The 15,933-nt window shown below is 52.1% G+C and overlaps 3 protein-coding genes across 3 annotated transcripts; 1 reads left to right on the top strand and 2 right to left on the bottom strand.

The window, feature by feature from the left end:
* Window positions 1-332: 332 nt before the first annotated feature.
* Triagg1_3106 (uncharacterized protein) lies at window positions 333-2,674 on the bottom strand (the record flags this gene model as incomplete). Its single annotated transcript, XM_062897362.1, has 2 exons — window positions 333-2,255; window positions 2,333-2,674. The coding sequence occupies 2 exons, from the start codon at window positions 2,672-2,674 to the stop codon at window positions 333-335; spliced, it is 2,265 nt and encodes a 754-aa protein (XP_062758173.1).
* Window positions 2,675-3,562: 888 nt separating this feature from the next.
* On the top strand, window positions 3,563-7,310 carry Triagg1_3107 (uncharacterized protein; the record flags this gene model as incomplete). The annotated part of the gene is made up of 4 exons (XM_062897363.1): window positions 3,563-3,568; window positions 3,635-3,746; window positions 3,829-6,623; window positions 6,684-7,310. 4 exons carry the CDS (start codon window positions 3,563-3,565, stop codon window positions 7,308-7,310), a joined length of 3,540 nt encoding a protein of 1,179 aa, XP_062758174.1.
* An 894-nt stretch (window positions 7,311-8,204) lies between these two features.
* Triagg1_3108 (uncharacterized protein) lies at window positions 8,205-11,477 on the bottom strand (the record flags this gene model as incomplete). The annotated part of the gene is made up of 3 exons (XM_062897364.1): window positions 8,205-9,718; window positions 9,803-11,336; window positions 11,409-11,477. The coding sequence occupies 3 exons, from the start codon at window positions 11,475-11,477 to the stop codon at window positions 8,205-8,207; spliced, it is 3,117 nt and encodes a 1,038-aa protein (XP_062758175.1).
* Between the last annotated feature and the right edge of the window lie 4,456 nt (window positions 11,478-15,933).

Raw genomic sequence — 15,933 nt, forward strand, 5'->3', positions numbered from 1 at the left:
GGAAAAGAATAAGGTGTCAAGGCTTACCATCTCTCTATTTTCTCTGTCTTGGCCGTTTCCTGTCATGGCCCAGCAATCTTTTGGTTGCCCTGTAGCCCCCGCCCCGTGTCTTACTATATTGTGCTGGATCTTTTTTCTTCAATTTCCTTCTTCTCCTTTCTTTGCATTTCTCGAGGGTGTTTATCATATTCTTCATTTTTAATCAGCAGGGTGGTTATGAGGTAGACTACGTCTTATTCTATGCAAATATACCCAATACAAGCTCATGCCACATTTCTCTGCCTTTTTCTTTTCTTCCGCCCTTTTCTTTTATAACCATCGTGTCATGCGAATTACTCGTCTTCATCCTCATCCTCCTCGTCCTCTTCCAGCTCCATATTAAGGTGCACACTTCCATCACTATCGCTATCTGACTCTTCCTCACCCCTTTCCTCGCCCCCTTCCGTCTGCACCACGGCAGCAGCAGGCTCCTTCTTTTCGAGCTCTTGTCGCTTGGGATTAAGGGGGGCTTCAGACCCCTCGTGTTTTCTCTTGGGCGGAGAAACTGCCCTTTCTGTGTTTGATGCCCGAGGTTCGAAGGGATTGGGTGCGGTGATCGAGGCGGTGCTCTGGATCGGTAGATCGACTTTGGCGTCGGACGAGGCGGCTGCGTTCTCCGGGGATTTGTTCTCGGCGTCTTGATCTTGCATTTCTTCATCGCGCTGCTCTTCGTCTACTTCCTCATTCTCCTCTTCAATTTGCTGCAGCTCGGCAACTTCGCTTAGCGAGGCAAACATTTCGCTTCCGCTGCCCGCAACGGCACTAGTGCGGAGGTTGCTGCGCAGTATCTCCAGGCCTTGGTCGTGCGGGAAGAGCTGCGACAAATGGGGCAGAATGCTGGGATACATCCTGCCATGCTGGTCTCTATAGGGGTTGAGGACGCTGGCGAGCATAGCATCGCGGTTGCGTGTCAGGACGGCCGTCTTGTCGAGGTGGCCACGGAGGGCGGGCTTGAGATGAGACTGCGGGAGTTGGGCTAGGATGGTTGTAAGGAGCTCGTTGGCTCTGTCTCTGTGATCGGCTTCCAGGGTGGGTGCTTCAGTGGCGGCGGCCGCTGCTTGGGGTTGAAGGAAGAGGTCCGTGTTGACTGTTACGGCGCCGTTCTTTGTGCCTTTACCGGTGGTGGTGGCGGCGGGTTTCTCTGCAGGCTTCAAAAATCCGGCGTCTTGCTGTAAATCTCGACAGCATGCTCCAACGAGAGGGTCCAACATTTCTACAGCAGTTTTTGATAATGTCGGCCCGGCAAGCTGCAGTATAGTGTTCAAAGTGGTGTATCCCGCTATCCGGACTGATGGAATACTAATGCCGGACTTGAAGATGCGGATTAGGTGATCCAAGATTTCGGGGACCAAGGGTAGCATGTGCCTTTGAAGTCTTTGAAACAGAGCCATGACGAGCTTCATTGCCGCCACATGGATATCGGGCATCAAGCTCCATAGTTCCTCCTTTTCTTCTCTGCCAATGGCTGGGTTGGTTTCGACGGCTTGTTCCCAGGTCTGGGACTTTGAGAGTCGAGCGACCAGGCAAACTCTTGATATGGTGTCGATCAAGCCGCTAAGCGGGATGGCAACCGCAGCCTTGGTGGGATAGCTCAGCAAATCAGCCAAGAAGTGGAAGAGCCCAATCAACCGGTCAGCACCAGCCTCGAGGCCAGACCAGGAAGGCAGATGCTCGGCAGAGCTGCCTTGGCCATTTGGTTCTCCATCAACATCGGCTTTGGTCCGTGAGCGGCCACTGGTCGCCTCCCAAGACTCATCGACAGCTCGAAGGACTTGATCGGCGGTGACGTGAAATTCTTGAAGGATACCATCGACGAGCTTTGCCCATTCATCACTGCCGCCTGACTTGGCCGCAACGAAGTGAAGAGAGGCCACTAGACGCCTGGCAGCTCGCTGTACAGACTCCGGGACGGAGATTTCATCTGAACAAGTTGGAGCAAGGTAGACGCCGACGGCGGCCCGAACCTGGGCGCTGAAAGGGCGAAAGGTGGGAGGATATAGGGGGATCAGGGTTGAAAATGAGCTGCATATGGTTTCAATCAAGTTGGTAGGCGTAGATTCAGACTTTGTCTTGATAAGCTGCAGGCATGCCGTGCCAAACGTAGGAAGAAAGGGTGTGGCGACCTCTCGCACGAGGGTTTGGTAAGGATGAACCAGCATGAAAATCTTGGTGAGAGTCACGACTGCCAGTTCTTTGGACGCCGCAGGATCAGCTTTCTGAGGCATGTATTAGTTTGTTGAATTCCATCATCCATAGGAGAATCATCAAAGTGTGAAATAGTTGAGTAACGCACCTGTACAATCGAGAGCAGTCCGCGCACCCAGGCCTCAGAGCCGCGGAGAGTTTCCCAACCACCAACGTCGACAGCAGCCTTGATTAGGCCAATGGCAGCGAGTCTGCCCTCGCGACTTCGGCCATTCAAGTGGGTGGTAATGCTAGTCTTGAGCTTGTGCACAAGCATGGAGGTCTGAGACGCATCGCCTTTGGCTTTCGGATCCTGAGGGGCGGACAGCGCATCGCGGCATCGAAGAACATGGCGGATGAGAGAAGGGAGGGAGTGAGGGAGCTGCGCCGGCGGGATGGATGTGAGTTTCCGGGTGAGGACCCGAAGGTCTGTGGAAGCTGAAGAGGACATTTTCGGAGTGGGAAGATGTCGGATATAATGAGATGAGATGAGGTGATAAGAGGTGAGATGGCAGAGTTCTCAAAAGATGTTGATCTGAGTGACACCAGCAGGGAGAGAGACAAGATGCGATGTCAACAAGCTTGCAGCCCACCAGAGGTGAGTGACACTTGGAGTGTCGCCGTAAAAGCAACCTCGGTGCCTCTGAGATTGGAATGCCTAGGAAACTATCGCCAATTGGCTTCTTCACACACTGCCTTGAGCTTCCGGCTATTGCAGTATCTGCTTCGATGCAATCGCAAACTCGATTTTTTTTCAAGGTTCTTTTTTCCCTTTCCTGTCTGGGCAAGGTTCAGGTACCTTGTCAGGCTGCGTGGGGTTCCGCGTGGCGCCGCTGATTGGCCGCCCGACGTTCCGCTGGAACTGACACCTGAGATTGCTGTAGCGATAGCGCTTCGTATTAGTGACGGGCGCCCCAAACCCGCTGCCAATTAGGCGCTGTAATTACCTGTCGCCGCCTGAGCGTGCGTTAATCCCAGGTGGTCATTCAACGTCGGGTCCGCGTACAGCCACGAGCTGCACTACGTCAAGGGTCCCTATGGAGGTCCCTATGGAGGATTTGCCTCTGCCACATGCTCCAGCCTCCCTTGGACATTGTTCATCTCTCAAGAGCCTCACACCCCCCCTCCCCCTTTTCGCGTCATCGCGACTTCGTCGTTTTTCTTGCGTCCAGGAGGCTGGCCGTCGAAGCTTGACCTGAACTGAACTCGTCAGCGGCACTGTTTTTGCCTTGTGTGCTGAGCTGCGTGTGTGTTGCATCTTGGGAGCTGGAACAGCTGCTGGCGATCTATTCCGGAATACGACTGACTCTTCCCCCCCCTGAGCCGAGCTGGTCGCAAAATGACTGTAAGACGGCTGCAGCTGGAGCTGACGATGGACAACCAGACACTGACGTACCGCCATCATCTTTAGACAAAGGCAGCTCGCTATGCCGACCTGCTGGACGACGCCCGCTGCGAGGGCAACTGGGCCGACGTTCCAGAGCTGGTTCGCAAGGTCCGCAAACACGATCCGGCGCGAGAATGTACGTCGACTACATGAACCCGAAACCCCCCAATTGTCGCCTACGCATGGAAGCTAACCGCGAAGTAACTGGCTCGCCACAGGTCTTACATTGACCGCCGAGACAGAATGCGCCATCTCCAAGGTCACCGCTGCTGGCACGCAGCCAACCGATCTCGACGTGCCCAACAGACTTCCGAAGCTCATGGCTGTGATTGAGGCCGAAACCCGCCCCGAGGAACGATTCCAGACCCAGGTCTGCGTTGGATGGCTGCACTGGGTGGTTGGCGAGTATACCTTGGCGCTGGAACGACTTCCCAAAAGCCTTAACGAGCAATACCCAGATATCGACCCGGCAAACACAGCATCGGAATGGACGAGCGTGTGTGCTTTGAAAGCTGCCTACCTCAGGGCCAACTGTCTGATGAGAGATGGACACAGAATACCGGCGCTCGCTGCGTTACAGAAAGGCCTCCCATCCTTGGATCGAGTCTGGGGTGGCCATGGCATCCGTAAGCAGTTGCGGTACTGGTCAGAGCTGTTCCTGACCGAGCACTGCATGCTCACCAGCGAGGCGCTCCATAACAGCGAAATCTCCCTGGACGACCCCAATTCCATCTCCAGCTTTCGATCTTGGGCAAAGTACTGGAAAATCATGTCCGCTCCCGTCACAGGCGGGTTCGGGTTCAAGGGCTCCGTACCCCGGAGGAGGATCTGGAACGAGTACTATCTGGCACTCTCCCGAATCTTGGAGAACGACTTGCCCTATCCAACCGGACAAGCTGAGAAGATGGTCGAGGATATGTCGGCTCGAAGCCAGCTGAGGGTGGAGCTCCAGCGAGCGGAGGCAGCCTATCAGGCCCTCTTGCTCGGAGAGACTGCCTTTCCGCGAGCAGACGAAGAGCGCGCAGAAATCGAAACATTCATTAAGCAAGTCATGATGAATTGGTCCATCCTGTGTGGCCGTGGATGGAGCGAGCAGGACTTGGGCCAAGGAGGCCGAGATCTCCTAAGCCGGACCGTGCTCGATACTTTGTACAGTGCTGCGACAAGGACCTATCATTCAACAGCCATTCTCAGATCATTATTCAACGTTCACCTGTCAGTGGCCGAATTTGACCTGGCATTCAAGGCACTCGATTCCTACTTGGATATTGTTAAAAAGGGCAAGGCTCGAGTCGCGAAGACGGGACATCCAGAACCAAGCTTGGATGACGATAAAACTGCTCTAGAAACCATGTCACAAGGAATCATGATTTTGTGCAGCTATGGGCACCAGCAAGCCGCAGAAAAGGCCCGGCATTTGGGCGCCGAGCTGGAGGATTGGCTCTCTAAACTCCCACACAGCGTACAGGAAAATGGCACACCTGCGATTGCAGAAGATAAAGAAGAGAGCGAGGTTCTCTCAGATGCCCCGCCTCCTCAGACTGTGGCCCTCGCCTGGCAGGCCATTGGTCTCTCACATGCTCACTGGTCGCGGATGACGACTGAGGCTGGGTCGAGGGCTGAGATACAGTCCAAGGCCATCAGATGCCTTCGCAGGTCTCTGGCTCCCGAATTTGGCCGTTCAAAGGACGTCCGGAGCTTCTTCAGTCTCGGACTCTTGTTAGCTGAGCGGCGCGAGCTAGCTACGGCTATAGAGCTCGTTAGATCAGCGTTGATAGCCGTACATGGATTCGAAGAGGACTATAATCTCTTTTATGGACCCTATTGGCAGGAGAGGTCTCTTATTCCTCTATGGCATCTCCTGGCGCTTCTTCTGAGCGCTCGACAAGACTACGTCATGGCAGCAAGGGCGTGTGAAGGTGCCTTGGAGCAGTTCAAAGACCCGACGGTCCTCTTTGGCAAGCCCGACAGCGGTTTTCGCAGCGAGCACCTCAATGACGCCGAAGCTAAGGCCGCGCCGTCAAGAGGGCTCATTGATGATATGAGTGATGAGGAGAAGGTGGGCATCCTGGATGTCAAGATGACACAAATTGCCTTGATTGAGCTCATGGAAGGGCCGGACATTGCTGTAAATGCTAGCTATGAACTGCTGACTCTGTTTTCACGATTATTCGGTAGCATCGACGTGCAACAGCAGGCACTCAAACCTCCAACTGTTGCAGAGCCACCAAAGACTGCGCGCACATTCAAAGGCAGCATCTTTGGGTCACGAGCAGACAGATCGAGGCCACCCACCAGACAGATAAGCAACGCTACTCTGGGCGAGAAAACAGTGGTAGCTAGGCCTACTACATCTCACACCACAGCCCCAAGCATCGCCCCAACCGTTCAGGTAACGGCAGAGAACGGAGATGGACGAGAACGGAGTGGCAGTGTGGGGACCCAAAAAACGCGGAGGAGCGAATCTGGAAGGAGAAACAGCTTGAAGAAGAAGACTAGGAGCGGGAGCCAGCGGCGCAGGTCATCGAGTGCGGGCGGTCTATCACATCAAGCTACAGTGGTTGGAGATTCCGATTCGACTGATCACGACTTCTTCTCAGCCTCTGGTAGACGCCTGCAGTCTCGGGTGGCAAACTCCTCTCGAGGCAGGACGCTATCGTCATTAAACTCGTACCTCTCTACGAACTCCAAGTACACCGACGACTCAGAACTGTCAACCGACATCAGCTTTACACTACCTCACCTTCTCCCCCTGATCAAGTTCCCGAAAGACAAGGAGAAGACCCAACGAACAGCAATCCTGATCAAAGTTTGGCTCATGATTGCCGGATTCTATCGACGGGCGGGCATGTTGGAGGATTGCAAGGGCGCGGTTGCTGAGGCGCAAAAATTAGTCCACACACTTGAGAGTGAAATGGCGAGGGATCCGGCCAGCGGACCGGGTTCCACCAGGGGTCCGGCTTGGGGTGAAAAGAAGAGCATAGATGAACTCTGGGGTGACGTTTACTCTGAGGTAAGTTGTGCTGCTCTACCGATTGAAACATCGCAAATGGCTAACATGATATATCTGTAGCTGGGCCTACTGGCGTTGGCAAAAGAAACCCCCTATGTGGCTCGGACTGATTTTGAATCAGCCTTGACGTATTATCCCGATCATCCCGCAGCTATCGTTGGACTGTCTAATATCCTACTTGACATCTACAGCGAGAAGCTGCTTCCTACCCCAGCAATTCCTTCCTTGGATGGACACGAGATATTTGATGATGTGCGTCCTACCAAAGCTGGTCCTTCATCGACTGCCCTCAAATCCCTACCATTCACTCCTCTGGGACTCGTTTCCGACCTCAGCGCTGCGGAAACCCTCTCTGGCGACGCCGATGAAAAAGAGACAGCCAAGGCGGTAGGCTCCGGCAGCGATCCTGAAGATGAGGACGAGCTCCCCGAGCCCTACAAGGCTTTCCATCTCCCCCTTGTTGACCGACTGGCTGCGCGTGATCGTGCCTTTACGCTGCTCTCGGGCCTCACTCGTCTCGGTACGGGCTGGGACTACTCGGACGCGTGGTTCGCGCTCGCTCGCGCCCATGAGGAGAATGGGCAGGTCGAAAAGGCTCGAGAGGTCCTTTGGTGGTGCGTCGAGCTCGAGGAGGCCATGGGAGTGCGTGACTGGCGCAGTCTCGCTGCTGGTGGCTATATCATTTAAGTAATGGCTGGAGACGGATGAGCCAGATTCGTTCCCAATTGTGTGTTTATTCTATATTTCTTTTTTCTTTTCTTTTTTTTCTCCTGGTTATTTTACACAAAGCGGAGAGGGGAGGTTTATATATAATAATGGGCATTGTATAGAGAAAGAGGAGGAGATTGCGATAGAGGATGGAGGGACAAGCAATAAAAGGTATTAAAAAAGAGTTCTCCTATTTGAATGGATGGAATTCCTATTTGAATAAACATAATTTATACTAGAAGTTATTTTTTATCCTTAAATTACCATTATATTGTATTGAAGTACTACTCAATTCAAGTCTCATCACTCAGTGATTCACACGTTATGTTTCTCATCTCTGTTACATAATTGTAAAGGTAGCGGCAGACAAGACAACTTCAAATCGAAAATTCCATCTTGGAAAAAAAAGAGAAGAAGAAAGAAAGGCTTTTCTGTCAGTCGCCTAGACGAAATTTATTTTACTATATACGCTACCTATCCATCAAAATCCTACCAGACAACCCGGAAAAAAGCCCTCCCCGTCCCAGCCGCCACGCACGCGCGTGAATCGAACAAATGAGAAAACATGTTTCTTCCTTGGTCTTCTTCGCCTTGATATCTTTTTGCTTTGTTTTGTTTTGTTTTGTTCTTTTTGGGATGGATTTTGAGAGGGGTGAAGAAAAGGAAAAAATAAGGTCGTTTTATGGGGGGGGTTGATTCTATGATATGTCCAAATCGCCTCCTCTTCTCCGAGATAATAACTTTGTATCCTGTAACCGCCCTGTTCCTTGTGCCCTCCCAACCCCCCTTTGGTTCACGTTCACCACTGCTAAACCACTATCCCATGCCTTGTATATAAAGTCATCAATCTCACGTGTATCATAATTCCTCCCGTCACCGGCTGTTTAGCAGCTGCTGGAGGTATGTTGAGAATTGCCTCTTATCCGTTGAGGTCGTCAAGGATCGCAAAAAGTCATCGCCGTTGATGCCCAGACTGGGGAACAGCTCGTTCTGCATTTGTTGGATGAACATGTCTCCCGTCTTGGTGTATATAGTTTGCTCCAATGCCGCAATTTCCGTCAGAACTTGTTTTGTCTGAGCGTCGCTGGACGGCTTAAAGCTGGGATTCCGCATCACCTCCCAGCATGTGGAATGAAACCTATCCATCATGAAGTGATCGAATCCAGGAATTGCTGGGGTGGGACTGCCAGTTGGCGCCGTCGGCTCTCGTGAAATGGTGGCAACATCGGGACCACCCCAGAGTGAAGAGATCCGAGCCATGATGGTAAAGGCCAGCCGGCTCGGGCCGAGGTTTCCATCAAGGGTCTTTGCCAGCTCAAGGATGGAAGCAATCATTGGCTCAAAGAAACCTTGGTTTGCTTCACTGATAAGAACTCCCTCCAACCCGTTGTTTAGAATGATCTGGATGAATGAGAGGTATTCTCGCCTGAGCTCAGCCAGCTGTATCTCATCATCCGTGCCAGAGATGGGCTCTCCAAGCCCTCCAAAGATGCGCTGAAGAAGTGGTGTCAACAGCATGTTGAGAACATCATATATTTCCGACTTGAATCCGAACACCACTTGGTCCAAAAGGCGCAAAAACATGGCCATCTCATCTTTGGATGAGCTTTGTGAGAGCAATCCTTCGATCCACTTTGGAAGCTGCGGGAGAACGGCAGCACCCAAGACACCCAGCAGTTTAGAAAAGGCTGACCTACAAGCCGTCCTAATTTCTGCCGACGAGTTCAGCTCACGAAGTGCAATGAGGATCGCCTCGGCGGCGCGAGAAAACTCGTCAGAGACAAGCTTGTCTGGTGGTCCATGCTGGTTTGATGCGGTGGATCCCGGAGTCCAGTCGGAGAAGCCGTGAGCAAGTGTTCCCAGTGCCATGACGATATGATGGATCTGCAAGGTCGCCTGTGCGTCGCCCCCCTTGGCTCGAGGAAGATGGACCTCCATATCCTGAAACAGAGGATCCATTACTGATCGGGCATACAGTGCCTGGTTTTCCGCGGGTGTGCTATGCGTGGAAGAGATGCATCCAATAGCCTCGAAGAGGTAGAGTTGACTAGTGAAAAGAGCATCTGCTGAGTGATCGGACTCATCCGACGACATGTCATCATCCGCATCCTCTCCAGGCACTTCGGCCTTGATGGGCAGTAAATCTCCAATCGACTGTATGACAGTTTCGGCAACGTTTCCTACGCGGGATCGAAGCTGCTTGATGAATCTGTGGAAGAGGTACCATGACCGGGTCTTGATGCGCACATGGTTGTGGTGGACTAGACGCACGAAATTCTCCAAGACCTGGGGGATGTACTGGGAATGAGTCTCAAAAACGGCACAGTATCGGACGCAGATTTCCATGTATTGGAGAAGAATTGCAGGATGTGAGAAATTTGCGATTCCTATAGTCAGCTTGTTAGCTATATGTCCAGAGAGGGGCAAGGAACAGAGCGCCTTGATACTGCTTGTCCAATAGCAAAACTTACCAGATTCAACCATTTTCTGCATCATGACCACCAGTCGCTCTGAGGCTGCAGAAGACGGTTGGTTCTTGGTGCCGAGTCCCTGATTTGGCAACGCAAGCTCTCCAAAGAGGTACATTTCGTGCAGGGCAAGGTCGAGGTCCCGCCAATCCATGTGCGATCCCGCTTGGTCCAACGACTGGAAAGTAGTCGCCACCAGATTGCTCAGCACGTCCATATATAGGTTCTGGTCAATGGCGGCGATGGTCTTCTGGAGATACTGCAGGCGCCTCCTGAGTTCTTGGAACTCTGCCTCGTCTGTTTGCTCGTCCTCATTCCCCCATGATGTTGTCTCGTCATATCTCATTTTTCGAATAATGGCATTGAGTATTGGGGAGAGCATGGTGGAATATTCTTGGTTGAGTTGGCCCAACTTTCGGAGGAAAGTAAGAAGATCAGTCAATGACGGGATGACAGTCGAACACACTTCGTCGTAATCGTCGGAGAAGAACCGCAAAAGGAGTGGGAGAAAGCCGTCCAGGTGTTGCTTGGCGCGCGTCCGTGTTTCGTCACTGGCATGGCCATCGTCAAGGGCTCTGATGATATCCGCCACTGTAGTGTTTACGAGCTTGGCAATGGCCTCGGCGAGATCTGTATCGTATTGCGGAGTGCCCTTTAAGTCGTTGAGCATGGGGCTGGCAACCAGCTGGCTCACAATGTCCTGCAGGTTAAGGAACGAGATCATTTCCATCTTGTCCGCCGACCGCATTTTCTTTCCGCAAATCTCGGTGAGGGTATCGATGGCAGTATCTCGCACCTTGTCCTCACTGCCAGTCCGCCCAACGACGGGCAGCAGCAGGTTAAGCATGTCCTGACTGACAACAAGCGAGATGTCCATCCAGCTAACCCACTTGCCGAGGACCTTCAAGACTAGATCAATAATGACATCGTTCCCGCTGTATCTGGAAAGCAACTGCTTCCACGACTCGGCGACTTTCTGCATGTCCTGGGCTCGCAGCTGGTCTTTGAGTTCGGTATTTCGCTTCGAATCGCCGCTCTCTCGTGACAAAAGCATATCTGCAATCTCATCGTGTACTGATGATAGGACCCTCAGGTAGAAAAGAACACCAGCCACGTTGTCGACGTTTTGATGGAGCCCAGTCAAGTCGAGGAAGTCGTCAACGAAGCTCTGCCAGCCGTCGCGATAAAGGAAGACAAAGAGGTAGGTCAAAGTCTGCGTTAGCTTGTTCTGAAGGTGCGCAGGATCGGGATCCTGCTGAGCACCAGCGCCATATGCCTGGCGTACATACTGCAGCAAGGTATGTTTGAGAAAGGCTAGGCTCTCTCCATCAAGACCCTGTGTATGTACCGCAAAATTGACCACCTCAAGACACACCATGCGCACGACCTCGGACGTTCGGGGGATTCGAGAAAATAGATTCGTGCATGCCTGCCATCCTTGCGGGTTGCTCCTCAGCTGGTTCAAATAGTCAAATGCTTGCTCTTTCACCGACGGGTCGGAAGCGGGATTCGACAGAATCTCGACGGCATTCTCGACCTAGAAATCACAGCCGTCAGCTCTATGCCAAACCTCAGGCAGCAAGGAAGAAACATTTCAAGTGCCAGAAACAGATGATCGCTGGAGAAGCATAATCATGTGGTCTTTCTGTCTTAACTTCTTCTTCTTCTTCTCTTCCATGATGGCCTCAACAGAGAAAAATGGCCGATGGCGGGGCACCGCAGCAGCAAGAGCAACAAGGCAGCAGCTGAGAAGATCTCGCGGCTACGAGACATGCAAATTGACGTACCTGACTCTCCATACTCGAAAAGGATTTTATATCACAAAGAAAAACACCAGTGTATGCTAAAAGGGGATGCTGCTATAACTCTGGCAGCCTTGTGAATGCAGCATCCGCATGCTTATAATTATTAGGCGGCGACAAGGCTACCGCAAAGGCATGCCTGGGTCGGAAGGTTGTCGATTTTTCCCTGCTGCTGCTGTCGTGGAAAATCGACCGAGGGAGGCAAGTCACGAGGCTCGGCTGGTATTGAAGAAGTCGGAAATGGAGGAGAACCACAGCAGCCAAGGTCAGCTTCCACTCGTCGCTCAGACACAAAATGTGCGTCTTTATTCGCTATTTCAAAAGTCGGTGCAAGCTGTGGGGTGGTACATGAGGAAGAAGTTTGAAGCGGATGATTTTCGGACAAAAATCCAGCGCTGTGGGCACGGACACCGCACTGTACTAATGTCCAGCCTTTTCCGTGGAATATGCACAGTGTCAGCGATAGCGAGCTCACTCGGTTATCACAGGTGCCGTGTGAGGCTGCGATGGTACTTCGTACAAGCTTCACTCATCCAGCCTTTAAAGTGTACATGGCTGATATACTTCGGACGAAACTCTCATATCAGCCAGCATTTCGGATTGCGCTACGTTTGCTGGCATGGCTTATTACCAGCTTGGCTTACGAAATTCGGAAATAGATTTGGGCCGTACCATGGCCAATGGCGTAGTAAAATCCCCTTTCTTCTGCTCACGTGAAGCATATGTAGGAAAGTTAGCATCCATGCCATCTATACGGTAAAGCCCAATGAGCACAGGCAGCGCAGCCCAAAGGGCGGGCGATATCATCAGAAAATCCAGCAAGAGATTCTATCAGTCTGAAAGGGGGTGGCAGTCGAAAACACGGGCGTATACAGCGAGGTGCAGTGCATGGTACGGTATATAGGTTGTTGATGGCAGACTACCTAGCAAATCAGAAACCGGATATCCAACTTTTGAGGCGCCGGGTGGGCATTATACATACTCGTACATGTTGTAAGCAACGGAGGCTCCGCCTTGTCATTCTTGCATGGATAATTGATTAACAAAGTCTTGGCCTTTTTGTTTTCGGTACGCGTAAAACAGCATAGGTCAAACCGTGTGACGTAGCCGCATCGTGACGCCAGCTGATCGGTGTCGTCGAATTCCATATGATCGTACCCTATACCGTAACCGCAATTCACATGTCGGTCCCGTATATCCCAGATACGAAGAACGGGGTGCCTAGACAGTAACCTAAGACTTTCTACGGAATACTTTTTGGTGTAATTAATAGCCATCTTTGCCTCTGTGAGTGCAATGGGCCAGAAGCCGGTGGCAGATTAATATCTGACGCCAATCCACTAGCATTTGATAATGAGGGTGAGCATGCCGTCCTCATGACAAATATGTCCAGATTGGACCAGATTTTTTCCCCCGAAAGCCTAGTATCATTTCCTAGAGATACTGAATATAAGGATTTCCTCTCATGAATAACAGGTTTTAATATCACATGGACCCAGTACTATACAGACCAAACGGATTTCAAAGCTGGGGAGAAAGTGCTGAGCAAAACAAATACTGGTGGTAACTCGAAAGCATTGTTACATCAAGGCAGGCGACGCGAGTTAAAGATCAAGCGAAAGTTAGGAGCAGTACTCGTAACATTAGCCACGAAACATGGCCGTGCGCATGTAACCAACCGACATTCTGTCATTTCGTCTCTCACCTCGTGTCGCCGTGCAAAACCAACCTTATTTCTGGCTTGCGAGAGGACAATAGGGCAAACCCAGGGCCTATGGAGATGACGATACCGGGATATTACCTACCTACTAATGTATCATCCGATGAGAATACATGCAGGTACTGGCGGTACGAGGATAAACAAGGCCGCCAGCGTACTCGTAGCATGATGAGACAAGTCGACGTCACTGCGCAAAATGAAGGCCCAGGAGGAGGCGAGAGAAGGACAACGCAAGCAAGAAAGATGGAGAGGGAGCGCAGAAGCGGCTTTGCGATCGACAGGAGCCATTGCCGCCAAGCAGTGAAATGAAATCACCAGCTTGGACGGAGCATCACAGCGCCAATCCAATGCAGCCACTGGACCGGGTCTATCGGCGGATAAAGTACTGTAGAGGCAGTCAGCCAGCCAACACGCCGACGCGATGATCTATGGAGAAAGAGTTTAATTGAAGGAAACGCAGGGGAAAGCACGCGGACAAATTTACTGGACAATTTACAGCAGGTGGTGCAACGTTCTGCCTCTCCTCTCTCTCTCACCGCCATCGGCTGCCGTGCAACTTTCTCCATCTTATCGCCACGATAGTCATGTTCCCTGTCCGCACTCCAGAAAATGGAGCAGTGCCGGTTCCCAATCTAGCCAAACAACCATCCATCCATCCATCCAGCAACAGGAGGAACCAGGCCAGGTCTTGTTAGCACCCAGTAGCTTCGGGCTAATCATGGCCAGAGGTCACTCGGCCGCAGCGAATGCCGCCGATTCACCTTCTCAGAGCAGCTTGGGCGCCCCGAATAGCTTTGGCTGTGCCCTTCCGCGGCTAATTTGCGTTGCTCCCCCATCTTTTGGACTGGCCGACGAGACGCCTTTTTTTCCCTCTGGCGACTCCACAGAATGCGGGCGGGCGCAAAGCAAGATTGGTTCGAGGCAAGCCACAGAGGACACAAATCTCCAAGAGATGGGCGGATGAAGGACGGTTCCTGCATTAGCGCACGCAACGGCGGGTTTTCTGCGGAATCTTGGAGTGTGCTTGTCATCGTATCGTGTTGGCTGACGATGCCAAATCTGGCCACGCAGGAGCGAGACTACCGCCGTATTTGCGGAGTACTGCAACAGACGGACTACGATGCAATATCGCTGTGACATCCATATTAGGGATACGGATCCTCGCCTCGCCTCTGCTTTCAATGCCAGCTGCGATATTTTCGAGTCCCCGTACGAGTACAGTAGGTGCTAGACCTGTCGGGGGAATGCTGTACAGTAGGAAGAGGCAAGCAGCATTGCCAGCATCGGCACGGCAAACTCCGCGCTGCCAGGACGAATGTCACCGCTTCTTTATTTTGTCCCATGCGACACTGCTTTTCGAGAAGCACATTCGCAAAGTGCTAGCATAAGGACTGATATGGAGCACGACTATTACTCGGTTGATGCTGGTCGCGCTGTCTGACGACTCCACCCCGTCAGCAAAGAGACCTGGCATGCCTTGCTAGTAGCACAGGCAAGATGGAGCACCGCCGTGGTTGCCAGTATGAGGCAAATGCAGAGCTCTCTCTACCCGGGCTCGTCTACCCATTCTGTAACGTGCCAATTGGCTTGGGTTGATACGGTGCACGTGGGGAGCTACTCCCTCCTTGCTGCTGTTCTGGATTCTGTTACGACAAGGGCAAACGTCCCCCCTGGCATACGATGGTACCTGGATTTCTGTTTGTTTGGAAAGATCGGGAGCTGTGCCAAGACATGGCTACGAGAAAACAAACACGGCTGGCAGATAGGCTAATACCGTTCTGAGGAGAATCCAGATTTACGGACTCCCAACCGCTGGATCGTGCAAACGCACATTTGTCCATGGAGCAACTGGTCGACAAATCCCGAATCAGACGACAGACACTACGAAGTACTGTTGTTCGAATGAAATAAGACGCCACTACCTAGTAGGTATTAGTGAGGGAACCCGGGCGGCAGACGGCGTCTGGAAAATCCCCTGCTGTGAAGACAAATATCCATTACAGGAAGGTTGGATGGACTGGGCAGCTAGATACAGTACCTGGAATATCATCCCCGGCGATGCTGAATTACGGCAAATGCTACTGTATTTCTCAGGAGGTCGGCATATGAGTACAGATGCAACATCGACTGCAGGATGTTACTCGACACTGCTTTGTACTTGTTTTGTGATGATGAGACGAGCTGCTACGGCTGGCTTCAGGATACTTGCTCAATAACAGAGGGAGGGGCCAACTTCGCCAATCTCGCCAACCTCATGCAAGTCCCAGCATTCTGTCGCCGCCCCTTCCTCCCTCCTTGCGTACGAGTATTCCGCTGCGCTTGTCGTAGCCTGGACAACACTGTCATCAAACGGTGCCCTCTCGGAGCCCACAAAATAGATCAACTTGAGATTGGATTCTGAAAACAAAGGCACAGAGGCCCGCCTCCCGAGTCCGATCGGTCAAGATCCTCAGCCGTGTCACTTTGGACTCGTGTTGGAACGTGATGCCTGTGCAAGGCAGCACAATATGAGCTTGGACTATTGGGTTCCAGAGATTAAAGTGCAAGCATAATCACACTTGTAACCAGCGGAACGATGAAGCCGGCGACTAGCACAGCGTCGACGAGGTACT

Source organism: Trichoderma aggressivum (genome assembly GCF_033847375.1).
Source record: "Trichoderma aggressivum f. europaeum strain CBS 100526 chromosome Unknown scaffold_008, whole genome shotgun sequence".
NCBI lineage: Eukaryota > Fungi > Ascomycota > Sordariomycetes > Hypocreales > Hypocreaceae > Trichoderma > Trichoderma aggressivum.